Source organism: Fukomys damarensis, unplaced genomic scaffold (assembly GCF_012274545.1).
Source record: "Fukomys damarensis isolate Sample0158 unplaced genomic scaffold, DMR_v1.0_HiC HiC_scaffold_4, whole genome shotgun sequence".
Lineage (NCBI taxonomy): Eukaryota > Metazoa > Chordata > Mammalia > Rodentia > Bathyergidae > Fukomys > Fukomys damarensis.
This window is the reverse complement of record NW_022900916.1, coordinates 610,426-638,002: the sequence shown is the minus strand read 5'-3', so window position 1 is coordinate 638,002 and position 27,577 is coordinate 610,426. Positions and strand designations below refer to the sequence as shown.

General features: G+C 48.0%; 2 protein-coding genes across 2 annotated transcripts in view; one reads left to right on the top strand and one right to left on the bottom strand.

The window, feature by feature from the left end:
* The window catches only part of Grm3 (glutamate metabotropic receptor 3), a 70,950-nt gene extending 54,814 nt beyond the window's left edge, over positions 1-16,136 (top strand). The window contains exons 5-6 of the mRNA XM_033758239.1: positions 3,247-3,421; positions 15,987-16,136. Coding sequence (XP_033614130.1) covers positions 3,247-3,421; positions 15,987-16,060 — 249 coding nt within the window. The 3' untranslated portion in view covers positions 16,061-16,136. The remainder of the gene's footprint in view (positions 1-3,246; positions 3,422-15,986) is intronic.
* Positions 16,137-21,425: 5,289 nt separating this feature from the next.
* The window catches only part of Elapor2 (endosome-lysosome associated apoptosis and autophagy regulator family member 2), a 61,463-nt gene continuing 55,311 nt past the window's right edge, over positions 21,426-27,577 (bottom strand). The window contains exon 20 of the mRNA XM_033756460.1: positions 21,426-23,213. Within this exon, the coding sequence (XP_033612351.1) occupies positions 23,154-23,213 (60 nt within the window). The 3' untranslated portion in view covers positions 21,426-23,153. The remainder of the gene's footprint in view (positions 23,214-27,577) is intronic.

Below are 27,577 nucleotides of genomic sequence, written 5' to 3'. Positions count from 1 at the left end.
TCTCAAAATAGAACTAAATTTGAAAGTGACTGGCAAAAGAGTAAGACGTAATCACTAAGCACCCAGTGAGAATACTTCAAATTAGACACAGCAGGACTTGGCTTTAATAGATCAATCTGTAAATTAAATAGACTTGGAACAGTAAGCCAGGATCAGTTGAAAGATCTAAAAATTTCATTCATGCTCTGTTACTTTTCTAAAACTAAAATAGAACTAAATTTGAAAGTGACTGGCAAAAGAGTAAGACGTAATCACTAAGCACCCAGTGAGAATACTTCAAATTAGACACAGCAGGACTTGGCTTTAATAGATCAATCTGTAAATTAAATAGACTTGGAACAGTAAGCCAGGATCAGTTGAAAGATCTAAAAATTTCATTCATGCTCTGTTACTTTTCTAAAACTGATTATGGTACAATGCTATGCCTTTTCTAAAACTTTAGTCATGTATACAGATATGCTGTGTGTGTGCGCGCGCACGCATATAGAAGGGAGAGGAGAAGAAGAGAGAGAGTCCTTGGTCTAGTTAAAAGCCTTACTGAACATATACAAGAAACAATTAAATCATTATTCATAGACCCTAAGTAACAGTTAAATTCCTACACTTCCATGTAATTGCTATCGCTTCTGGAAGAAACTTCATCCTTCTGTTACAATTTCCCAAATTGTTGAACCATTCACCAGTTATTTTTATATTAATTCCGATTTCAGTATCTGAGAATGAGTGAGTATAAGACTTTTTTCTCCTCAAGCACTTAGTTTTCATTCTCTGTATTTCTAAAGTCACCGTGGATCAAAGCTCTCCAGAGGAGCACAGCCCCTGGCCACCCATGATTTCACAGAAAACTGCCCCATACGTTGTTGTAAGCCCCGATCTGTTTAACAGCAAGCCCTGGGTTTCCATCGAGCAAACTGCTCCCTACAAGAGGACACAGCAGCTATAAGGTTTCCACTACCTGGGGAGGAAAACATCCGAGGTGCCTGTGGCATCTGTGGGCACCACACTTAGTTACTGAGAGCAGGTTTTAAGTGCTCACGAGGCAGTACATTGTCAATGAACCCCATTTGGCCATTCTACAATGCATCATGTTAGGTATGGCATACAATTTTTGTCAGTTAAAGTCATTTTTATTTTATTATTACTCATTGTTATTTTTCTAGTGCTGAGTATTTTTAAAATTTTTTAAATCTCTTTAAAGCTGTGGGAACCCATGTGCGTGGAGGTGACGCGGTGGTCGGCGAGTGGCTCCCTGCAGAAATAGACTGCAGCTGGGGCTGACTCCCGGTCTGCGGAGGTCCCAAGTCCCTAACAGCAATGCCAGGTAACCAACTATGGAGCACAAGCTAGTGCAGCTTCATTGTGCTTCCCAGGACCTGTTCGTGCTTAGTCGAGCCCAGCCCCAGAGAGAGCTCCAGGGACCAGGCTTTCAGCACTCAAGAGCCGCAGTGCCGCACAGCGGTCGGCACGGACAGACGGCCGGGCCCTGTGTGCCCTGACACCACGGTCCTGCATCATTTCCTAGAAGCCCTCTGCACTCCTCCAGTCACCACCTGCTGTTCCCCTCGGCCCTGATGGAGGAGCGACCGGAAAGAAGCAGGGCAGCGCAGCTGGATGGCTCTGCTCTCCAAGTCCACAGTGGGGGCAGAAGACAGGGTGTTGAGAGTGATCGTCAAAGTTCCTCTCTTCTTAATCTCCTGCTGGTCCTGGAGTGATTGGCTGGTAGTTCTCCAGTCTGAGTTGTCATGTGTGGCTTCTTTCCCAGTCCCAAAGTGTCCCCCATTCCCTCCAGCTGCTCTGCAAGAGTCCCCAGCTCCCCACAACCGCCCACAGCTGCCGTGGACGAGCCCTGGGCAGCCCACCTTGTCCTTTGCCATCACAAGTTCTCGGAGGACTCTGTACAGTAGCACTCCCTGTGCTGTGCCCGCTGGTGGAGTGTTAGCTTTTCCTCACCAGCTAGGTTTCCGTGTGGAGCCAGGCCTGCCCAGCGCCCTCTCCTGGAGCGACCTTGACCCTTTCTGGGGATGGCCACAGGGAGGCAGCTCTCCTGGTTCTCAAGAGCAGTGCTCACATATCAAAGCCTCTCCCTCCTCTCCTCAAAGTGTGAGAGGAGTTGACAACATCCAGCACTGCTTTTGACAAGGGTTCCTTGAAAATTCACGTTTGAATTTATGTCACCCTGCTGTGAGTGGTGCCATTCATCTTGGCTCCACAGTGGAAACCGAGGCAGGAAGAGTAGAGTCCTGCCATCGTATTACACACATCTGTGAAGGTGGCCAACTGAGACTCTCACTTTCCAGAGTTGGGTAGTGAGTAGTGCATTTGCTCAGAAGTTGGCCCAAGGAAAAGGGGCCCCTTATTATTGGGGACTCAAAGCTCAAGGATGGTGGAATACTTAAGGAAAATAGAACTTTAAAACGACTGGGAGAGTTCTGCTTTCAGCATTTAAAATAAACCTGGATCTGAATAATTACACTGAAAGTATAGAGCAGATTTTTTATCAAAAACAGTGTGAAGCCTCCAGAAGTTATATGGCTTCATCAATTAATTGTTCAGACTTCGACCTTCTTTGATTAGAGAGGATGGCCAGGGACTCAGCAACAACTATGCTGTTGGACTCACATTTACCTGGGGGACGAGAACCACTCCAGAAAGTCCAAGTCTCAGTGGGAAGCGTTCGTGGAGCTGATGGCATGGTTTGTGACCCGTTTTCCAGTACCGAAGGTGGTAGAGCATGGAGTCTCCAGTAAGTCACTTGTAGCTGAAGCCAGGCAGACAGTAGAGTCGGAGAAGATGCAGGCGAGAGCTGAAAAAGCAGGAGGTGCCTGCCTCAGCTCGGAGGGTACCTCCTGTCACGGGCAAAGCGGGAAGAGAAACCCATGAAGACCACGGCGTGGCGCCAGAGAACCCGCAGTGATGGTCAGTGCCGGCAAAGTGTGCCGCAGAGCAGTGCCACAGCAAAGTAGATTCTGGTGCCTGGCAGTATTGATAGGGAAGCCAGCAGCCACCAGGTGGGCGCCCAGCAGGAAAGGAGATGGAAAAATGATAGAAGCCTGGGTTAGTTCACCATATGGAGAAGTAAAAAGAAGCCAAGCTCATTAACTGAAACTATCAGCAACCAGCCACTTAGCCACGGAATATTTATGTTTTGCTGTTTACCACTCTGACTTCAGTGGTTCTGCACGAATGTCTTTATACAAATATGACTGACTTCTCCTGGGACACTTACTGGGCTGTCTTCTCTTGCAGGTGCAGACGACGACCATGTGCATCTCCGTGAGCCTGAGTGGCTTTGTGGTCCTGGGCTGTTTGTTTGCTCCCAAGGTGCACATCGTGCTGTTCCAGCCCCAGAAGAACGTGGTCACACACAGGCTGCACCTCAACAGGTTCAGTGTCAGCGGGACCGGGACCACTTACTCTCAGGGTAAGTACGGCTCAGCGCATGGCCACCTCGGAGCAGGAGCAGGCGACAGCTCCATTCAGGGCCCTGAGTAACAGGGAGCTATGCACCCGTGGGTGTTGTGCAGTGTGGATTCCAAGGCTAAGGTTCTGATGGCTCTCCAGCACAGCAGGGAAGGGAGTGGTGCAGCCCCTTGTGCTGGAGTTCGGACCTGGGTGGACTCAGAAGCCTGAGCTCCGACGCGGTCCTGTGGGCACAGGAGTCGCTCACAATCACCAGATTCCCCGCAGGGCAAAGGGCCAGGCGGGCTGGTGCTCTGCGGATGACGGTTAGTGTCACGCCAATATGAGGGAGGCCCAGAACAGGGACTGGATGGCAGCTGGGGAGGACCGGACATGCTGGCCTCAGAGACTGGTGATCTCTCCAGCAAGGCCTCCTGCTCCCTCTGGGTGTCGCTCAGCTTCCTCAGAGAATATGACCACAGCAAGCCCTTTGGCCATGCCAGGAGCGCTCTCCTCCTCTCCAGCCAGAGTTTCCCAGAGGGCACCGTGACCAGAGGGCCTTGAACACCTCCTGACCCACGGCGCTGTCCTGCGGGCCACGAAGTCACAGACAGTGTCCTCCATCCTCCAACTCTGAGGGCATCCAACCAGTGGCTTCATCTTCGGATCTCTCTGGGGCACACACACCTGGCAGGGCAGCCTGCAAGCCCTTCTGGTCAAGTTGCAGTGGGAAGTGGGAGGAATCTGCTGTCGGGAGGGGACAACGTGGGAGGGGGACAGTGTGTGAGACAAATGACTCCTTTACAGCGTGGCTTTGACTCGGAGAAGGGACCCTTCCCCTCCCAGAGTCACAGTGAGCTGTGGCATCAACGTCCCGGCTTCTTCAGCGAGTGCAGGCTGCAGAGGGGATGGAGCAGGGCAGGGAAGGCCCTGCTCCTGGGTGAGGTATTGTCCCTACTGAGCCAAGCCTCACAGAGCTCTCAGCCCAGGGCCCCACACAACCTGGGAAGCAAAGAAACGCATTTGTTTCTGCAGCTAAACTGACTTCCTTTTGTAGCAGCCCCTCTAACAGTCCAGACAGAACTGGCAATGAGTAATAAAAATGAAACAACAGCTAAAGAGAGCATCACATTGAGTTTTCTGTATGCTGGGCACTGTGCTGAGTATGCACACCTGTGTGTGTGTGTGTGTGTGTGTGTGTGTGTGTGTGTGTGTGTGTGTGTGTGTGTGTGTGAGTGTATTTGTGAGTGTGCACACACTGTATTTCATTAGTGTTCACAACACTGAGGGCACCCAGCCAGGGTCACAACATGTTAAAGTGGCTGAGGCAGAATTTGGAGTGTACAGCCCTCACGTGACATCGTGCGCCTCTCCCACAAGGCCAGTGGGCGATTCCCAGGAAGCCTGGAGATTCCCAGGATGTGCAGCTCTGGCCTCCACAGGGGCAAAGGAAGGTGACAATGTAGGGAAGGTGCCGCCAGTTACGGCCTGGGCTTTGGGACAACACAAAGTTGCCGGCGATCATTAAAGCAACTTAATGACCTTGAGTCTCCACTGCATTGCTCAAAACCTCACATACCCGGCCCCCAGGACTTCAGAAATGGCGGCATTTTCTAGTACGTACACAGGGAGTTAATAAACTCTGGAAGGAATAACAAGGACACTTTACCTGGTCAAGTCTCCCTTCAGAAAGTCAGAAATACCAATTTGTGTTAAAACACTGTACTGCAACCTGAAGGACCTGCTTGGCTAGCAACACTTCAGGTAGGTGCCTACCCATCCCAGTGCCTTGCGACTACCATCTTACTCAATGAAAGTTTAAGTATTTTTTCTTAAAAAGGTCTAAACTGAGACCTCACTGTTTCAGCAGTGTTACCCTAATTAAACCAAATCAGTAAAGTAGTAGAAGTGAAGAATTTGTGTACTAGCCCTGTGCATGTGAAAGGGTGTGAGCAACATGCACCATCTGCATCTTTTATTCAGAGTGGGTTCCTAGTTGTAGACTTATTTGTTCTCATGAGTTCCAGATATCACAAGCTACTTTGTGGGTAAGAAAATTGAGAACTGAAGTTAGTTCTCAAGGATGTACAATGGTTCAAGAGTTAGGAGTTGGCCTTGGATCTCCTGCCTTGCAATGGAAATTTTTCCCTTTTCAGTAAATCAGAACTACCATCATGGACTTCATTCGTGTGTCAACTCTGCAATCGCTCCCATCTGCCAGATGTTGCTAAGCCTCGGGCACACAGTGAGACCAGGACAGAGCCCTGCACCCGTGGAGCTTCCCATCTGGGCAGTGTTTTGCATGCTGGGGTGCAACCCACTGGTGGGTCATGGCTTCAGTGTGTGTCCAGTGTTTCCGATGCCCTCCTAAACATGGGGAAGGATGCCGTGGGAGAAGTCAGGAATGCTCTTAAACTGCTCTGCACTCACCAAGGAGAGAACATAGTCCACTCAAGTTGCACCCAGATAGCTTCATATCTGTAGGTTTTACATCCACAAAATCAGAAAACTACAGATCAAAAATATTTGAAAAAACACACATGTACTGAACTTGAATCTTTCTTTTCCGTGTTCTTCCCTACACAAGGCAGAGGTTCTGCACTGCACTATTGCACGTCCTCCAGGGATGATTTAAAGCACCCTGTGGATGTGTTCAGTTGCACAACCACTTCACTTAGGGGAGGGATTCTCTATGGGTGCGGACCAACCTTCCATAGGGAACAGGGACAAAGGCAACTTCTGTTCTTCCGGAAGCCTCACGCCCACCCTTCCGTCCACTCAGTGATTGCTGAGTGATGTCACTGCTGGCACGGGGCTTTTCCTCTCCAGAGGTAAAAGCAAGCAACTGGAGCCCAGATGAGAGTCAGCCAGCACAGCAGCAGGGTCACCCTCCCTGCCCTCACATTTCTCATTTGTTCCCACACAGTACACTTCTCCATAACTTCAGTGATTTAAAACAGCTTTTTCCTAATTGCTCACGGCTGCACAGATCTGAAAGCCACAGCCAGGCTGGGCCATGCACCTGTCTCCCGAGACCTGTCCAGCTTCCTTCTGTGGCTCCTATGGGACTAAGCTGGTCCAAGGCTCTACGGTGGCTTCCTTCTCAGTCTTGGTCTTTGGAGGAAGCTTCTCCCTGAGGCTCCCAGAGAGCAGGTCCCACAGAAAGGGGAAACTGGCCTGGCCAAGAACTGCACCATCAACTGGGGCATGTTTATTCATCACTATCAGAACCAAAGCTTTCTGGATGTACAGGGAGAAACAGACCTCTCAGAACACAGGGCCGTTTTAATTGTGCCACACGCTTTGATCCTGAATTTATCTGGGATTACACCAAGAAGTCACCCACACTGGAACGGGCAGCTGGATTCATTCCCATCTACCTGCTGTGTGGCCAGAGAATGGCAGGTGAGCCACCACAGTATGGACCTAAGGAAGCTTCTCAGCAGCAGCCGAGGGAGTTAGTAACAGAAAAGGTATTGGTACGGGGTTCTTAAATGGAGACGGTTCTCCAGAAAGATGGAAAAGCATGACAAAACTCCAAAGCAGGCATGGAAGACAGAACGTGGTTAAAGCATCTCAGAAAACTCACTACTTGAGAAATGTTTTGCCTTTTGCTCTGTGCAAAGAGAACAATTCATGCTGCACATACTTAGTCAAAAGAAAAATAAAACTTGAACGCTTTCTGTTAATTATATTATTGGCGGTTCACAAATATCTGTGTACAAAATATCGAAACTCTGAAGTGGAGATTTCCCAGCCCACTCACAGTTGCACTGAATTCTGGGCCTGAGGCGAAGGCCAGAAACCTGATTCGGGACAGACAGCCCCGCTGGTGCAGTGGAAGTGAGAACCATGACACCAATGCTTTGTCTGCCCCCGTGAGGGGCAGGGAGGCGCTGCTGACCGCAGGCAGCTAGGGCTGGCCTTGAGGAGTGTGGTGTCTCCCAGACTGTGGCACAGGCTATCTGTGCCGCAGACCTACACACCATCTCCGACTCTGGGACAGAATCCTGGCAGCAGGAGCTGCTCACTGAAAGTGCGCACTTCCTCCCTGCGGCAGCACCGCCGTGTCCTCCGCTTATCCCACAGCGCTCCTTCACCCACACATATAAGCAAAAATCCTTGTGTTTGGAGAAAAAGGATGCCACTCTTTACTTCATTCTCCTTAGAAGCAAAACGGTTCCTCAGAGCTGTTCCCAGAGACAGGAAATCAAGAGCCAGGAAGGGTCCGCAGTAGGCTGCTCGGTATGGGAGGGGGCAGGTGTGGGTGGTGTCCTGTGGGCATCCTACTGGTGAAGGATGACGTGAGTGTGGGCATCTGGGGGGTTGAGGCTGATAGGCTCCCCACGGCCTGTGGAGCTGTTGTGTCCCTGCTTCTCTTGCTGTGGCGACCACTGTTAGCAGCACAATCCGCAGAGGCAACCCCCAGACCTGGGTCCCTGAGGAGCTGCCAACAGAGGGCACTGCACCTCCCGCACAGAGCCCCCGCCTGCAGGGTGATCCAGGAGCCCTAGGCTCGCGAACTGTTCTCAGTTACAAAGTATTTCCCACTGCACTGAAAGCAGCAGCACAAGCAGATCAGGGGACAGATTAGCGCCTGGCGTCACGTTCCAGAGCTGCAGCAAGAGCGCGGGGACTGGGCCCAGGCAGGACAGGATGGGCGTGACCGGCTGCACTGAGGCTCTGAGAGCTCGGGGTAACAGCCCAGCCTCTGCCCAGTGGGAGTGTGGCTCATAGAGAAGACATCTGTGTTGCCAATCCAGAAAAAATGGCAACCTGTGCCTCAGCCCACGTCCAGGAGTCCCAGGGAGACACTGTGTGCTGGCTTGGGCCTGTAGATCAGCCAGCTATTTCCTGACATAACCTGAATTAGCAGTCTTCCTCGCCACAGGCGAGAGGGTATTCTAAACACAAACCAGAGAGCAGCGCAGAGGGGCTGGAGCATCCAGAAAGGTCACGCAGGGGCATCCAATGCAGACAGAGGCCAGTCCGGTTTTCCCTTAAAGGTTCGCAGCATTCCCAGAAAGCTCCTTCCGCTCTGCCCTTCCTCTCTCCAAAGGACAAGAGGAGGAGACCTGTGGGACAGGCCAATGTGCCTGTGTCAGAGTGCTGGTCTTCGTCTCTCTCCTTCCTTCTCCTAACACCCCTGTTGTAAATTGCTCTCTCTCAGCCCTTACGTTCTCTCTTTACTGCTTTTCTAGGTGTCCCCAAGCAGATACAGTCCACTTGCACAACAGCAGGGACCACTGAGCCTGGGAACAGGCCAGCTCAGTCCAGATGAGAAAAGCAGGGTCCTGTCTGCTGGATTCCTCATGGAATTTGGTGATTGAAGTCACAAAACTCAGAATCTGTTCCGTGAGTCCTCTGGCCTCTTCGGATTTTCTGCCTCAGCAAAGTTTTAAGATTCAACCTGCAGGCTATTCTGACAGCTAATGTCTTGACACCTGCAACTTAACGATTTTTTTCATTAAAAGCTCTCCCTGCAATGCTCTCTCTGACCATGTCTGGTCCTGTCAGTGTGAGTTCAGATTTGATCTGAACAAAAGCCCTGTGCCAGGGAGTCCGGCAGCATAAGTCGTGTTCACTAGAGTCCCCTGTGGTCTCCACAGCAGCACTGCCATGGAGAAGGAAACCACGAAGCTTTTCGGAAGTGTGACCGGACGGAGACGCACAGGGAATGTTATTTATTGGTAGCTATTGGCTGGATGTTTAAGTCAGACATAATTTCCCCCACTGCATATTGCTTCCTTGAATTAAAGGACGTTGACTCCCCTCCTTCCTGCACCTCTGAACAGGCTACAGCTCAGAAGGAGCTCTGCCACTGGAGCTCAGTGTAGCTGCCCGCAACCAAACACATTTCCATGTGGCACCACATTCCTCCTGTCTGCGGGAGCTCAGTACCATGCTCAGAGCTCTGTGTGCGTGTCAACTTTAAGGGGTGTGTGTATAATCGGTGGTGCCTGTACGTTGGTTTCATGTGCTCAGTACCTTAGAACAAGACAAGCAAGAGATTTAACATGGATTTATTACACTCACTTCTCTTTCCTACTTCCTTTTCACTCGCTGTGTGTGAAATTCTCTGGAGAACATCCCTAACTGGAAAGATTTGTGCCTACAGCATGAGAACTCCCTGCACATGAGAAATGGGGGCAGAGACAGCCCTCACCCTGTCTGATTTCAGAGGCTTTAGGGCAGGGTCCCTGATCAAGTAAATGAAGACAAGGCTGCCGCAGATCCCTGTAGTACATCGAGTCCCCACCAGCCCAGTGTATGACACAGGCCTGAGAAAAAAACACACTAAGAGACAGCACCAAGAGAGAGAAAGCAGGGCTGGGACAACCAATTAGGTGCAACCGACACAGGTGCTGGCCAGTCCCAGGCACTGAGTTTTATTGACAATCATTTGGGGTAAAGGCAAGCTACCTGCAGTTTCTATGGAAATTAATGTAAACAAGGCTCATAAAGGACAAGATGAAGCGTTCTTGAATTTGTAACCAAAAAATATAGACAAAATATATGCTTGTAATGAGAACATTGTCCTTCTAATCTGAAGGCTTTAGTTGTGGGAACAGAATTTGGGTGCAAATTGCTCCGACCTCGGCTTCAGCTGACTCACTTCCATAACAGCCATTGTGGGGCTGGCTCTCCACAGCCCACCTGGGCACATCGGTCTTACGTGCCCTGCACCGGGAAGATCTTCAGGTCCCTCACCCACTGAGGTCCATCAACCTCCTCACCCACTGCTTTTTGAGCCAACTCCCAGCCCCACGCTCTGGGTTGTTTAATGAGCAAATCAGACAAATACTGCTCCACTGCTCCTGCCATTGCAGTTGGGCAGGAGAGGCAGCGGCAGATGGAGCGACAACCGTGTCTGTTGGCAAACGACATGGAGAAAGCCGTGTGCAAAAGGCACCTGACATCGGGACAGCAGGGCAGAGAGCATCACCAGTCTGTGGAGTGGCCAAGAGAGGCCTCAGACAACCTGAGGGGAACAGCATGGCTGTTAGGAGGCAGAGGGAAGAGCACTGCAAGGCTCCAAGCCAGAAGACACCAGGGAGGCTGAGCAGCTGGGGGGGAACGGAACAGGGCAGCGGTGAGGCGCTGACCCAGAGGGGTGGCTGCAGGGCAGCTGGGGGTTGTCCTGGGGACTTGCATTTTCCCTCAAAGGTCATGAGCACCTTGGGCTGGGGTGGACCAGGGCAAAGCAGCCTATGAGCGACGACTGTTAAAGCTGCTGGACTGGAGCCAACAACATCAGTTCAGCTCTCAGCTTCAGATCTGTGCCTCAGTGGACAAGCTCCAAGCTCCTGACGTATAACTGGACAGAAAAGAGAACGTCGGGCAGCTAAGCGCTGGTGAGAAGAACCCAGAATCAGTGACATAGCACAGGAGCTTATCAGGCCCTCTGATTTACCAGTTACTTGTTGGAAGCTGCTTTTGTAGCTCTTGAGGGGGGAAGAGAGTAAGAGCATGATCAAAGACAGCATGGGAGGAGCAGTGTGGGAGGTTGTTACCGGATAGGGCAGAGACCAGCATGTTTCCCAGGTTCTCGGTGTCCCTATCAATGAATCCGTCAGACAACTGGTGGATGTGAAAGTTACAACTTATTTTAGGGCAAAAATAAGAAAAAGAAGATATACAAAAGAACCAGGGTGCTTTGAAGGAAAAAGAGAAGCTGCATCCTGCACAAAGAACAGAGCACTTCGAGATCGGGAGGGAGTGGCCCAGAATCACGTGCTGCTTCCTTGGTGTCTTCACTGACTGCTGATGCTGGCGCTTCCTCTTGGTCTCCTGCCGGAGCTCCGGGCTGTTCTCAGCTGCAGGCTCCTGTCAATCCAGGGTCGGCCTCAGTGCTGCCGTTCTGGGCTGGCTGTCAGTAAGTCTCCTCCACAGCGGGCCTCGTCCCTCTGCTCAGCCATGCTGCCCCCCTCGCCTCCTGTTGCAGGGCACTTAGTCGGAAACCAGGTGTCATTCTGCAGATGCACTAAGTGGCACTGTGGTCCTGGGACAATCATGTCTTCCTCCATGAACCTTGCCTCACAGGAAACGCATCACTGAACGAAGCAGTGCTTTCCTACAGCCGCTTCCATGCAACTCCAAATCCACTCTTGGAAACTAAGTCTTGGGCTTGTAGTTTTTTATTTCCCAGCATAACTAATCAAATTTCACATTAATCTACTGCTCAAGTCTATAGTTCAGCATGGTTACCTGGATCATACAGAAGACATCTGTACCTCTCCATAAAGAATTATCTGCCAGCAAGATGACCACGCCAGGGGCCACCCTGTCACCATCTCCCCAGAAGACTCATGTGAGTTCCAGAGGAACTTCAGGAATGGGACAGCCATGTCCATGTGATGAGCAAGAAACAGACCCAGAGACCCAGCAGGAGGGCAAGGCCGGAAGGCAAGTGGATACGAAATTCATGGCCACCACTTCAGGATACCTCAGACCCCAGATGTCCCGCAATGATTATTTGAGGTCACCAGGAGTAGGGAAATGGAATGGATGAGAGTGAACTGGAACTCTCTTCTGTTAAGCACTTGTTTATTCCTCCTGAGTGTGGCTATTACAGAAGTATCATAAGACCTTGGTCCGTATCACATGGTCTGTCACTAACCTGACCAACACAGGTGGCACTCACAGTGCTCTATGAAGTAGTTCACACTGACCGAGGGCCAGTAGCCTGGGAAGGTGGCCATTTTCTACAAAGCCTGGCTGCTTGGTATTACCACTAAAAGAGGCAGATTTCACACAGCCAGACAAAGCTGGCACTTGGCTGGATTGAAGTAAAATGTGCCCATCTGCAGGTGTGAATCGCCCTTTGTGATCAGTAGTGAAATGAGGGGTCTTCTTTGGCTGTCTTCAGGTTTCACTTTGCATGGCAAAGGCCAAAACAGGCCTGCACACCTCCAGGAAATCTGCTTAACCGCACTAAAGAAAATGGGCTGCGCTTACACCACTAACGATCTCATGAGAACTTCATCAGAATAATGGCAAAACCTTATCTCACACACACACACAGAAATGACAGTCCTCTGTCCTCTCTCTTCCATGAACTGCACTACCTTGGCGAATAGCACAATAGCAGATGCGCTAATATGGAAGACACATGTAAAATATTTATGAAAGACAAAGTAATCGGGATAGTAAACTCGTAAAACAATAATTTCCTCTACTATATTCAGCAGCATGTGCATAAATGAGAATATTTTATATAATAAAGTGCACCAGCAAAAGCTGCAGATGAAATGATAACACAGAAGCAGAAATATACAAATCAGTGTTCCTTTCAGCACAGTAAAAAGGGCTGAGGGGGAGAAGAGCATGCTTTCTGCTGCCCTACTCCTTCTCGGAAAACCTTGAATTTATATCATGTTCCTCACCCAAAGTTCAGGCCTGGCACTGGGCTTCCCCGTAGCCCCCTTGAGAGCAGATAAGGACATGGAGCTCCTGCAGAAGCCTCAGAGTAATGTCTGTGGGGTGCATATTAGAAAGAGTTAAAGCCACAAGCTGGCCCTCGTAGCCCCTGTCATTCCCACCGTGTCAAAATACACCCAGTTTTTAAATTAGGAGGCGCATGCTTCAGAGACTGGGGCTCCCCCAGCGGGGGCTGGATGGCCCAGGCGCATTTGCACCCCAGGCGCCTGCTCTGTGACCAGCCTCATAACAGCACTGCTCTCCAGTCTCTGGAAGTGAGAGCCCTGCCGGAAGTACTAACGCTCTGGGAGGAGACACAGGAATTGGCGGAGTCCGAGGCAGCAGCCTGCCCTGTGCACTCAGCCTGGCCAGGACTCTCCATGAGGAGCAGTCGGTCACCACCTCCGTGTGGCTCGTGAACAGGAAGGCTCACCTGGCCCCAAGCGAGCTTCGCCCAGGCCCGGGCAGTTTCCTTCTTACACCATCCAAAGAGTCCCTTGTTTCTCAAACTGCAAATATTTGGATGATCACTCAGGAAATCTTTAACAGGGTCTAGTCCATGCCAGCACTAGAGATGCATAAGGAAACAGACAGCAAAGCCCCTGCACACTTGCCAGTCAAGAGTGTACAGGTGGACAAAAATGAGCAAAACATCAGGCAGCAGCACTTGGGCCCTGCTGGACTTCAGAGAGAGTTAATGAGCAACCCAACACCTTTCTGGGGAAGAGGAATTTCAGATGTGCATGGAGGAGCCAGGCATATGAGAGGACATTGCTGCAGAGCTAACCCCACTGGAAAGGCACAGCGAGAGATGCATGCTGTGTTGGAGAACAGCATCCAAGGAGCCAGAAAGCTCGCAGTGTGAAATGAGCAGAGAGCTGGGCTGTGGCCAGAGGCACTGGAACCCAAAAGCCGGGTAGGGAGCAGTGCACAGAAGGAAGCCGCTGGAGGTTGCAGCTGGTGACCATGTTCAAAATGCAGCCACCGCTGCATGTCTGTGGGCATGGGTCTCAGGCTGCCCCACCCCCACCCCCTGGGATCTAGATCCATGGGGCAGGAGTGCCTGATGTAACCTAGCACAGAAGTATTGTTTTGCACATACTCCAGGCACATCCTCCAGCATAGTTTAAATCAACTCTCCATGAGTTAACAATGCCAACACAATGCAAATGCTGAGTAAACAGTTGTTACACTGCATTGCTTAGTGAACAAAAGGGAAAAAAATCTCTCCATTTTCTGTACAAACGGATTTTTCTGAATGCTTTCAGCCCATGGCTGGTTGAATCCATGAATGACTGTAAGTCTAGTGGCCATGCAGAAAATAAACATCCCGTAGGCGGGAATAGAAACAGAAGTGCTGGTGAAACAGCCCTTGCAGTACTTGTGACAAAGACACCGCCAGCTGGGACCAGAGTCACAATGCACAGATAAAAGCACTCAGATGTAAAGACAGACTGGACGTCATGATAGATTTGACATCGGGAAAGGACAAAAAGATGAAGCATAAGCTGTAGTCTTTGGGTTAAGGAGAGATGGTAAGGTCATTCACTGAGGAAAGGAAGGCTGACTGGGTGCAGCTGCAGAATCAAGAGATCCACTCTGTACAGGGACTCTGAACTCCTACTGAACTCCTGCACACGGGCTGCAGACAGGCACACCTCAAACTGGCCCAGCCTTCTGTCCTCAGCTGCCAGCAACCTGCATTTTGAACTTCACTTTGCCTTGTTCTTTGTCTTACCTTACCTGGCTTTGGTGATGATACTGGAATTGAAGCAAGCATAAACTTTGCAAAAAATAAAATAAAGTCCTCACATGTGGGATGATTATTACAGCCACTTTCCAACAAGTATTTGTTAAAAATGTCTTCATTGTAGAAGTTTCAAAACTTGCTGTTCATGCTTCCCGTGCTGTTAACAGACTCGGTGTAAAGAAAACTGAACTTGGCCCTGAAATGGTAGTGAGGGAGACTCCTAGAGAGTCAGTGTGTGCTGATCCAGGCGCAGCCACCTGGACTGGACTGTGAGGTTTTCTCACACACTCATTCAGATAGGCTATGAAATGGAGGGGCTTTAGTTTCCCTAGTGGTGACCTGTGGGAAGACTCAGCAGCCCTGAAGGCGGTACATGCTCCCCACGGAAGCCACAGCATCTCAGACTTCACAATTAGTTACTACTTTGTGTTTAAAACATTCCTATGCAACATGCAACTTTGTGGGGCAGGAGTACATCCACAACCAGACCTGCACACTTTGGCATCGAATTAGTTTTGAGACCGGGTTTGACCAGTGTGAGATGGTTGCGGTCTGATTGGTTGTGGTCTGGTGGCCCTGAGGATCAGCTTCTCTGCTCAGAGTGTGTCCAGACAGACAGGCCAGGGACAGCCATGCCGACAGACCTGGGAGGGAGGCCATCTCTCTCCAGCCTCTTCTGACTGTTGCCTTCGTCCCGTGGTGAGTAAGGTCCACACTTTTGTCTTCAGTGAAAAGAAAAAATATTAAAGGTGAAGTCAATAAAACATATGTGCAGCTAAATTTCTCATAAAAATGGAATTTTACCAACAGTATAATAGCTACAAATTGTATCTGGTAAAACTGAGTCTCACAAAACGGTGAACAAGCATGCACGTATTATAACATCCATGACACTGCTGTCACTGTCGCCACACACAGGAACATCAGCCCTGAGGGTGCCCTCCTCCGGAAAGCTCGGATGAAGCCGAAGCCCTCAGCACGCAGCCCTCCCCCCGCCCCTCCCCCAGTGACGTGTGCGGCAGTGACAGTGTCTCCAGCCAGTTCCGAGGAGCGGAGCTCACAGGACTCCACTCACAGACACTGAAACTACTAAATCATGTAACAAATTATTTTAAAAATTGCCCTGGACCTTCAGTTTTGCACATCGCATGTTGACCAGTTTATGGGTCATCAAAGCTAACTTCAACCCCCAAGATCCTCGTGGCAGTGATTGCGCTGTAAATCCTCTGCACAATGACAGGCAGATTCAGACGTGTGTCCTAACACACACTAATGCTGAGCAGAAGCTACCTAGAAAGCTGCCCTTGAACAATCGCTTTTCAAAGCCAAGTTAAAGTGGGTTTTACCTTACTTTTCACTGCGTGCTGTGTCCTTCCTGCACAGCCCCTAACCGAGCTCCCGCCCCTCTGTCTTACAGCCTCCGCAAGCACGTATGTCCCCACGGTGTGCAACGGCCGCGAGGTCCTGGACTCTACCACCTCCTCTCTGTGACTGCCAGACTGTTAGATGCGTGCTCACGTGCAGCTCCAGAACATGAGACAGACAAAGGACCCTAGGACCGTTTTTTAGAAGCAGTACATAAATTATTTTTGAGGACTGTAAAGTACATAGTGGTGTGTTAGGATTTTCTAGGCTGATTTTAGTGCCCCTCTTATTAACCGTTCCCCAGAACACAGAAATAACCATTGTTTACAGAGCTGAGCACTGGTGACAGGGTCTGACAGGGTCAGTCTACTAAAAACTACGGTGGCAATATTAGGTAACTTTTTTTCCTATCAAGTTTTTGTAGGTCTTTGTTGTAACTAATTTAGGATGAGTTTCTATGTTGTATATTAAAGTTACATTATGTGTAACAGATTGTTTTTCTGAGCACAAAATAAAAAGCATCTGTATTAATGTAAAGGCATTGGAAATAAAAGCTTGGAGGTTTTCCAGCATGGTGGAAAATGGTTTGTCCTTTCTGAGTCTCTCTCGAGGTAACTTAACACATGGACTTCAAGTCATTCCTACTTTTGGTTTTGGAAGGAAACCATGACCCTCTTCCCATCCACACATGCTTAGAACTCACACTGTTCCCGTGCCAGGGAGCTGGCGGCAGATCTGGACCCCATCACAGGTCACTGACCAGCACAGATACCATGCAACAACACACAGCTTGGAGTCCGAAGCCACATCTGTTTGACACCGCAGAATTGCTGAAGCGCCCTGAGGTAAAGAGGGTAGAACCTACACTGGTCTTCTAGGAAAGGTTTGGTGACGCTCATTCCCCCAACAGCTTGAAAAGCACCTTATGACTCTATGGGAACTGCTCCCGTCCAGAGCTGAGTGACAACACTCAGGCACACAAACTTGTCACTAAGCTGAAATATTTTACTCACCTAAATAAAAGAGTAAACAAGGAAAAGATCGGCAAGCTAAAACTGGATTTTTTACCAATATACTGTCCTGTTTCCGTCAACCACGAAGTAACAAATCATTTATTGATTAGGAAAATTTACTGAGAACACATCCATCTGCCAGGTCCTGCATCAGGTACCATGGACAGAGTGCGTTCGTTTCCTGTTGCCATAAACTGTGTGGTTTAAAACAACAAAAATGGATTCTCTCTCAGTCACGGAGGCCAGAAATCTGAAATGCAGGTACATGTAGGGCCATACTCCCTCATAAGCCCCCAAGAGTGTGCTCAACCCTTCCCAATCTGGGGTGGAGGCGTCCATGGCTGTGGCCACACCAGCCCCTGTGTCATCTCAGTCACATTCCCCGTGTCTCCCAGAAGAACACTCATCAGGGGGAGTTAGTGTCCATCGGGATGATCCAGGGCGAGCCCACTTCACCAAGCTTAATTTATGCAAAGACCTTTCTCCCAAATAAAGCACCAGTGTCAGGACTCAGGGACGGGATGGGATGTGGACATATTATTCTGAAGTCACTATTCAGTCCACAACAGAAAGAATAATTAGATATAATCCTTGCATTTCAGAAGGTAAAGGTCAGGTCTGTGTATTTAATTCAGTGGTTCTGCCGCCTGCCTCACAAATGCAGGGTCCTGAGTTCAATTCCCGGTACAAAAAAAAGAGGTAATGGTCAGAAAATATTTTAAGGAGGTGACTGTGACCAAGATAGATAGAGGAAAAAAACAAAATCAGGGATCTGAGGGAAGCACAGACTGAACAGAGTTTGAAACGAGAGAAATACAACATTTTTAAAACATCTACAAAACAATGAACGGGCACACAAAAGCCCACAGGACAGGGCTTGACAGCAAACAAAGATATCACCTGTTAGAAATTCTGCTCTCTTCTGTGGATGCAGCTGAATCAGCAATGACAGCCAACGGAAAGCCCACCGAATGCTCAAAGAATGGTGCTCACCAGTTCCTGAATTCTCCTTTGCAAATAGGAACCTCCAGTTGGGGAGTGCATGGGGCTGACTGGGTAAGAGATTCACAATCACTTAAGGACAAAAATGACTTCTGCTGCACTGAACCTGGCAGCTGGGCCAGGTAAGTGCTCAGAATGAGCAATGCCTCACAGGCCAAAGTGATCACAGAGCTCCAGAACAGACAACAGGACTCGCAGTAGTGCAGAGGACCCGGTGTGTGAGGGCTTCTCGCTCCAGGACACTGAGAGGGCACCACCCACAGCACCACCTTCTTCCCCTCCCTTGACACATGCCTTGTTTCTGATTTGGAAATGCATCATCTAGCTTGTGATCCCAAAAATAATTTTTTTAAACTTTCAGCATATTTTTCTTCTAACTTTTTATCCCATCCCCCATTCCCCTCCCCATTTGAACAAGTTCTGACTTCCCAGTATCTATCCTCCATGTTGCTCTTTATTTACCCTTTGGGATTCACACAAGAAAAACAATATGATAATTAAACTTACATATGGAAAGTAGCCACTATAAAATCTTTTTTACATAAGCCATTAAAAACAAGTTTTTGCTTTTTAAAATAAAAATTCAGTAACATTTCATTCTTTCAGAATATAAGACTGGTTGAGCTGATCCATCTTTGCAAAATTTCCTGGATTTAAGGAACCCAAGCTGAATGATACAATCCATTCATTAAAACACACACATCAGAATCTAACTATATGCTCAATTATTCTTGGTTTTTGGAGTGCTTATGCATCTTGGGGTGTTCTCTGTCCTCACTGGTTTAACTAGTAATATGTTTTTCCTGCTCACCCAAGTTTGTATGATAAAGTAAGTAGTTGCTATTTTTAAACTGTAGTAAAGTTGGCTTGCGGAACATACAGAGGACAGAGTTCAAGAACAGCTGACTGCGGATAATTTGGCTTTAGCCTTCATGTCCACGTTGCTTCTTGCGAGTCCCTGCCTCATTCATCTGTTCACTGTGCCACTTTTGGGCAGCAGAGGTTCTCAGAAAGGGCTGTGAGCATGCAGAAGCCAACAAGAGTGAGCTGCCAGATGGGTTATAACCAGAGAGCTGAAGACAAAGCCCAACCCGCAGACAAGGCAACTATCCATCCTGTTCTGTGACAGACTCAGATCTGCATAAAGTTCCCATTGGTTCAACTCTTATCTGAAATACAATCAATGGCATGTGAAACTAGTTATCTGAAATAAAGGAAATAATGCCCCCTTCCAACCCAAATCTACCAAAATTTACAAACTATTTTAGAGCCCTCATTCTAGGAGTTATTAATAAGATGAAGAAAATTCCAGCAAATAAAAAGCCTTAATGGGACATTCAGTTCAAGGACACTGAAGATCTGTTCTCAAACCACCAATCAGTAAAGGAATCCCAAATGTCTTTTGCAGTTCTGTAAGTGTTAAAGTAGGGCTTGGAAGGACTGAGGTGTACCCTGTGTTATCAAATGAGAATAAACCAGGGGACTCCAGTGCCAGGTCTTAGGAATCTATGCTGGACTACTTTCACGCATCGTCCATTATTTCCACTGGGTGTCTGAAATAGATCTATGTATAAGATAGACTATACATATTAATATTAATATCTATAATGGGATCCCACGTGAGCAGGACTCAGGAGAGTGTCTGGCTTGTTTGGTAGGTGATGCACTGCTGAGGGAAGGTGACAGGTCATTTTTTTCCTTGCATATTTTAGGTGTTCATTTCACTGCCAAGGTGGAGAACTTGAAGGGAAAAGCACCCATGCAATCAGACTCTTCTGACCAGTTTTGCTAAGGTGTGGTGCTCCACACCAGGGCCAGCAACCCAGGCCCACAGGCAAAACCCTAGCCTAACACCTGTTTAAAGCTGCTGAGCTAAGAAGGCATCTGTATTTTTAAATTGGAAAAACATGACAAGAAGAATGTTTAAAAGTGTGGTACTTGAATGATGCCACAATTTCAGTGAGCATGGGCGTTCTATTAGGATGAAGCCACCCACTTGCTCCTTGTCCCCGGCTGCGCTCCTGCCACAGTGGCAGAGCTGAGTAGATGCAGCAGAGACCACAGGTCCTGTGGAGCTATGGAAATCCCTTTACAATTTGACCTTTACACAACAGTGTGCTGGACTCCATCTCTACCAGTCACTGTGAAGATAAACTTCACTTTGGTTTCCAAGGAATGGGGGAAGTAATTTTTTTTTTTTAACTTTTCTTCTCTTAGAAGAACCTCTTCATGGGAAAGCCTTTAGACTGGATTTTGTATTTGCAATTGCTATAAGGTGAAGGTGGGGGAATTCTAGGTCTTCTGGGGATCTCTTCTACCTATCATTCATGTGAAAAGATAAATGTGAGTGGTGCATGGGTTTCCAATTAGCAGTGGAGTTGTCATCTCACCCTAACCCCCAGGACACTCTTTTCTCTCAGAGAGGAGAGAAAACACATAATACCTCCCACTGGGAATGAGTCTGAGCAATAGACAACAGCTCCACTGAGAGGCAACAAGGGACAGCCGGCCAGATGGGTCTTGAGAAGCACTGCTGACCATGACCTGCCATGACCGCAGGTGACCCAACCTGAGCAGTTCTACACAACCAACTTAAGTCCCTTTTATCTTTGGGAAGAAAATAATGACAAAAGTCTAAACAAAAACACTATGAAATATTTTAATCCTAGGAAGGATGTGATTATTAATAACCAAAGAATAGGGAAGTCAATAATTTAAAAAATGAAGCCTTGTAAATCAAGCAAACATGTAACAAACCACTCAACATTGTTAATGACATGATAGAATTTAACCACACAAGATCTGCTCTCATCCAGTAGAAAATTGATTTAAATAGGTTTTGACAGAGTGCTGAGGGATGTTATAGGTGACAATCAATTTAATGAAATGTTTAAGGCTTTGAAAATGTGCCTTTTAGAAAAATAACACATAACACTTTTTCCAGGGAGGGGGGAAGAACAAATGCTTATTAGATTTGTTGACGCCTTTCAAAATTTCACTTAGCTTTGCAAAACCCAGACACAAAACTAAAGTGAATTCCACAGCCAGAACTGTTCTGGAAATTTTCCCCATAATATTCTTTCTGTCCTCATTCTTCAGCTCTTAGAATGAAATGACAACCCAGTGAAATACAAAGGAACAAGGCAGCTCCTTCCTGAAATGGGACTGAGCTGACAACATCTACTTAATATCTAAAATTAGAAATAAGAGAAAAAAATCCTTCAATATCAACTGCATTTTCAGAGTTCATTAAAATTTAAGGCATTTTTGACATGTCAGAGATTTTAGTCCAGTGACAAGACAAGAAATCAGCAAGCTGGAGCAAATTCCAATTATCTTGATGGCTTGGAACAAACATGTACACACAGCAGATGATGGAGGGGAGGTGACAGGTGACAGCAGGAACTTCCGGCTCTGCCCAGCCTGTACACCTTCATGCCTGAAAATGGGCACACTTCAATTACATTCCATTCTTCTGGGTAAATTTCCATCAACATGGGGAAAGACATGCCAATACTCTGGTCACAGGACAAAAATGAACAGTGCCAAAATAGTTTCTGCTTTATAAATGGTTCAAGAAGTTTTGTTGCTTAATGACACCCTCCAGTCCCACGATTAAGAATAAAATTATGGTGACTTCACCTATACCCATAAACAACAGTGAAGACTACACAAATGATCATCTATTCCACAGTAGCAAAACAGTCTAGCATCTCACCCAATTTTCAAGAAACAGAGCTGTTTTCCTCCCAATGTTCACAGCAATGAAGACACTACTGCAGAGTCCCACGTTACAAGGCACCCTTCGTGGGAACGCCTATGACACACTTGTCAGGAGCCACCCATATGCCCTGCCACTCCAGCCAGTCACAGCCATTGCAAAATCTGGATGAAGACCCACAAAGATCACTGTTTATTGGAAACAACTGGGGCACCTTAGGTCAGTAATGCTAGGAAAATCCCCTTTCCCACTTCTAAACAAAGTTTATACAAAATTGGTCAAATCCATCTTCAAACTTTTTTGAACATTGGAACTTCTTTCCAACAAATATTTCATATGAATACTAGTAACCCGTTATAAAAAATATCACAATTTTCTGAGTCACTTTTGAATAAAAATGACACTTCATTCACAGGTGCTTATGGTACATCTGCATTCTCATCATGAACACAATTATGTATTTTCCAAAATTGAATTCCTGCCTTATGGATGTAAAAAGATGCTCCCCAGACCATCATAATCCTCAAAGTCTTGCAGCAGAAAAATAACAATATAACCTCTGGTGCCTGACCTGGGGAACTGTCCCACATCCGTCCTCTGGAGACTACCACTCACCCCAATACCTTGCTGAGTGTCGGTGCTTAGGGACAGGCACTCACATCACTCTTCATGACTGTGTAAGTGACTGACGAGCAGGCTCTCCTTCTTTAGCTCTAGATACCTAGGTGTGAAGCCTACCACCTTCTGGGTATTAATGCAAGTCAAGCATTCTCATTGCCTTTTACATTTTGATAAACATTCCTTCAAGCTTTTGGTCAAACTCTTCTTACCAGTTCCAACAAGGATGGAATTTCAAAGGCAATTAGAAGGAAATAACCCAAGTACATGCTAATTTCCCCTAAACTACTACTGATAATTTAAGTTTCTGAAATCAAGAGAAAACGCCCTATAAAAATGAAAAGTTTATTGTCTTTCATTGCTTGCCATTTTTAATAGAAAAGATGATTTAAGGTCTGTTGGGAAAATAAATAATGGGAAAAATAATTATACCTTAGAAAACTTTTCCAATCTTTTCCAAAATATAAACAAAGACAAGACATAAACGAGATCACAGGCACGTGCTTGCCTCCACGCTCCAGAGCACACTTGCTGCATGGACAGAGACAGAGGATGGTCGCCCGCTGCCCCACGCCACACGCCACACGCCACACGCCACACCCCAGCGCTGAGTACGGCGGGTGTCAGTCACGCCATGCAGTAATCTCTTCCTGAGTTAAGCTTTTCTGCAGCCGAGCTCCATTTCATTCACATTCCTTGGTCTGGCAAGGTCCTGGAGTGTGTGGTGAGGCAATCAGCAACCTTCTTCCCTCTCGGCAGCGCGGCCCCGGGGGATGCCTGGCCATTGGAGGACAGGTTCCAACCACGGTCCTGCACAGCTGGGGAGCAGGTCTCCCCTCCTTGCGAGGCCTACAGCACAGCCTCTTCATATATTGGGGGGTTGTGAGGACTTCAGTTGAACAGATTCAAAGTGTTCTTCTTTTTCCTAAACAAAAAAATCAAACACAAAATCAATACACTGGAATTCCACTAATATTTTAGGATCACAATGGCCCACGAAGTTCATTTTAATCTATGCACCTGCCACTTGATAAGATTTTACATTTACTAAAGTAAGGTGGCAGATACAAAACAAATAACATGTCTACCCTGAACGGCATTTTGACACCCCAGAGATAAGACGGACAAATCCAGAACAGAAGCAAACTCGACCTCCATAGATAGGAAAAGATGTCGCTAAGGCTTAAAAGAAATTATAGCGGCTCTCCCAAGGGCACACCTGACCTTAGTGCTGAGACCAATGACCTCCTGTGCTGATGATGGGCAAAACAAAACCGACAAAAAACAAGTAAACACAGGCTGAAAGATAGAAGGAAAGGACAGCAGGAAGAAGGGAGAGGACACCAATGGTACATGAGGTCGCCAGTGTTCACTGACAGGTGTCAGGAAAGTCTCTGGGTCCGTGCCTACTCAGTATATTACAAGTCATCTCAGCTCAGGCATCAAAGTTTTAATTAAAATATAATGTTTCTGGTGTTATAGAACACATTTAAAATGCACCCATTTAATAAATTTTTTCTTTAATGGGAAAAATGAAATAGGATTTATCCCAATACTTTATTAAAGTCAGAAGAAAACTTTCTAAAGGAATCAAAAGAGAACTAGGATTATTTTTAAAGCAAACAGTAAGCGCTGACCTGCTCTGGGGAACGGGTGGCGCTGCCGGGCAGGAGGGTGCGCGCTGCTGGCCTCCAGTCCCAGGGACACTGCAGGCCCAGCCCTGCCGGCCCCAAAAAACCTGCCTGGAGCCGCGAGCTTATCAGCCATAACCAGCTCTGGAGTAACCACTGCGGACCCCAACAGCGCCAAGCACCAGCACTGCACAGAGCCCCGCGAGGCTGCAGGGCCGGGAAAGGGCATCGCAAAGCGTCTGCTCTGTGGTGCAAATGGCGCATGAAAGGGAGCGCTTCGGGCACAGACAAGAGAGGAAGGAAACGTGAGGCTCCAAAAGGTTTCACTCAGTGTTTGGGGGGGCACTCCCGCTAGTCTCCTCAAGGTCACACTTCAGGACAATGCCAAACACCTCTCACCCAGGCAGTCACAGCGGACCCAGCTCCAACTTAGCTCCTAGCGCTGAGGTGGTAGTGGTGTGTCCGTGTGTGCATGCCGCGTGTGCGTACATAAATCCTGTGTGTGTGTGTGTGTTTGTGTGTGTGTGTGTGTGTGTGTGTGTGTGTGTGTGTGACTTGAGGATGGTGACCTCCTGCTGCCCCCTTGGACGAATGTGAGAGCCGCCCCAGGTCTCAGTTTATTTCTACACAGCACAGGTGCCACACGAGACCAATTTCTAGCGCTCCAGCATCACACCGGCTTGTGCCAGGAGCTCCTCCTCATCTTGTTGCTACCTCCCAGGCTGCACACTCTCCTCTGGGCCTCAAGACTCCTTCCTTTGTGTGAGTGTGTGCGTGGGTGTCTTCCCCCATTCTGATTCTGCATGTTCCTCACCTAACAGTGCATCTCATGGTGACTCAGAAATCTTGTGGAATAAACAAATAAGAGAAACAAGAATCAATTGAAGATATTTTGAATATGTGGGAAAAGTCAACAAAAAAAGATAAAGGTACTTCTACGTGGTACAGCAGCTAGCATATTTTTGCTCTTTGAAATCATGCACAACAAACTTTCTAAAATGGGGCAAACACTAAAATGTGTGCAATGAAATTCACAGCATCTCTACTTGGTCAACACTAGAAAGACCACTGATAAGGCTTAGGATTTAGCTTAGTGGTTCCTCCACCTGCCTCGAAAGTAAAATATCCTGAGTTCAATTCCCAGTACAAAAAAAAAAGAAAGAAGAGAATAGTAAGTTATCAATTTCTGGTAGTATATCCAAACAACAGAATACTGCTTCTGAACCATCCCCCGAAAAAAGAATATATTACTGATCAGCACAACAAGGTAGTAAATCTCATAAGCACCTTTCAGGATGAAAGAAAAAATACACAAATTAGTACATACTGTGGACTATAATCCCATGATACTCTAAAACAGACAAAACTGGTCTGGGGTCCACAAGCTCAATAGTTTCCTTTAGGAGATAAGGGATTGACTTGCACCAAAGGTCGTGGGTTCACATCAGGGAGAGACCAGCCTCCGTACTTTGATGGGCTCTGGAGTTACACAGGCAGACACATTTCCAAAATTAACTGAATCATGTGCATTCTTGTGGTGTGTGCATTTCACCTTTAAGGAAAACCTTAAAGTGGTATGTATCCTGAAGTGCACTGAACATACCAGAGAAAAGACCACTAAAAGGATCAGGACAGACAGATGGATAGATATATAACAAAGCAAATACGCCAGGAGTTTAGCTCAGGGATTCCAGCGCCTGCCTGGCAAGTACACGGACCTGAGTTTGATCCCCGGTACCAATAAATAAATAAATAAATAAATAAAATTTAAGAGGTGGGCTAATGACTATATCACTGTACAACTTTTTAAAAAGAAAAATCCGGTGCCTGCCTCTCAAGTACAAGGATGTGAGTTTGCTTCCCAGTACCCAAAAAAGTCTCAAAAAGTAGGAAAAAAAAGAAAACATGCTGACTAAAGTCACTAATCAAAACATAATGCGGAGCAATGAACTTCCTTGGGGGAAGCTCATTCTCCCCTCCTGTTCTCTGTGACTATTTCCAAGAACTTTTCCACCAGCAACGCTCTGCCTCCCCATGCCAGCAGAGGAAGGACCGCAAGGACACGACGCGCCCAGAGGTGCAGATGACTTCGCCTGCTCTCCCTGAGCCGTTCAGCCAAGGGCTGCTGTCTCCTGAAAGTCCTCCTGGCACCTCAGTGCCCCTTTCCACCAAAACCAGCACCCTCACAGGCGAGAGTCACCTGGTCCAACCAGCTGGGAGGAGGCTGAGTAAGCTGAGGCTGGCAACTGCTCTGCAGGCTCCACATGGCTCGTGAGGGGGTCATTGTGCACCCTGTCTTCTAATCTTTCAAAAATATTGATACTGTAAAAGGCTATGGATGGCAGAGACAGCATCTCCTTCCAGAGCAAAGGAAATGCTTGCTTCTAGTGCCTCCTGCTGTGGAGCAAACTCTGCTGAGGCCCTGTGGGGAGTGGGCGCGGGGTCCAGACTGCTGTCCTTGCTGTTGCACACGCTCCTGTGTTCCAGGAGACCCATGTCCCCTCTAGTGTCCACGACGTCAGGGCAGCCACTCTGTCAATGAGCAAGCAAACTGCAGTTGCAGAGCCCTCACTGTCTAACGCTAACAGAACCAGCTCTGGAAGAGGAAGGACAAGAGCGGGAACAAGAATTCTCCAGGTTCCATGGAAATTACAGCAAACACACTGACAAACTTCAGCCACCCAAGCAGTAAGTGTTGCTGTCCTCTTCCATTTTGCTGCCTGACAGTGCAGAGGAACCAGGAGGTGGGGAGAAGCAGGAAGGGGCTGAGGGGCAGCAACTCCGTCGCTGCACAGTGCCGGGCTGCACCTGTCCTAAGGTAGGGGAGCTTCCTTACTGACCGGTGCTTAGCCAGGTACGAAACAGGAGATGGAGGATATGCCTTCTTCAGCTCTGAGGTAGATCACGCACCCAGCCTGTGTGCCCACTGGAACTCTGAGAGCATAGGAACCTGAGCACTTAGAATCTGGCCCGTTTACCGTGGAGATGTGCAGGGCTCCCCAGCTGTGCAGTGCGAACGGCGGGGCTGGGCCGTCAGGCTCAACACCCGCTGCAGTGCATCGTACAACTTCAGATCCAGGGAGACACAGGAAGGGACCTCAGAAGTCTATGGGCACTTTTCAGAGCTGTGGTTTTCTCGGGGACCTCCCTGAGCCCGCCCGAGTCCCACAGGAACACTTGTGAGGCACTGACCAGCACTTTGGCTTTGGATGCCCCCTGGGGTTTGCAGTGTAGAAAGTCACTGCAGAGGAAGAAGCTAGCCCCAAGGAATCTAGACACTGGTGTTGTCAGTTCCCGGAAACTCTCTTATCCTTTACATTCAAACCAGGTAGTAACTTGGATGCATGACATGAAGGCGGGTTCTTTCAAAAAACTCCCATGAAGTCAAGTCCAAATCAGCAGGACAGAAAGCCCACAGCCTCACATAGAGAGCAATCTTAGTGTGACCTGTGACTCCTGGTCCCTGAAGCCGAAATGGATGACATCAACAGCGATCACCCCACTGTCAACACAGGACTTATTCGGTGCTTCCTGACAACAGCCTGTACAATGGACTCAGTCTCAGTTCCTTCTCTCTCTATCCTAAGCACAGAAGCCCAAGCTTTTCCTCACCAGGAGGACTGAGAACCAGACACAGCCATCTGTGTCAGCTCAGGGA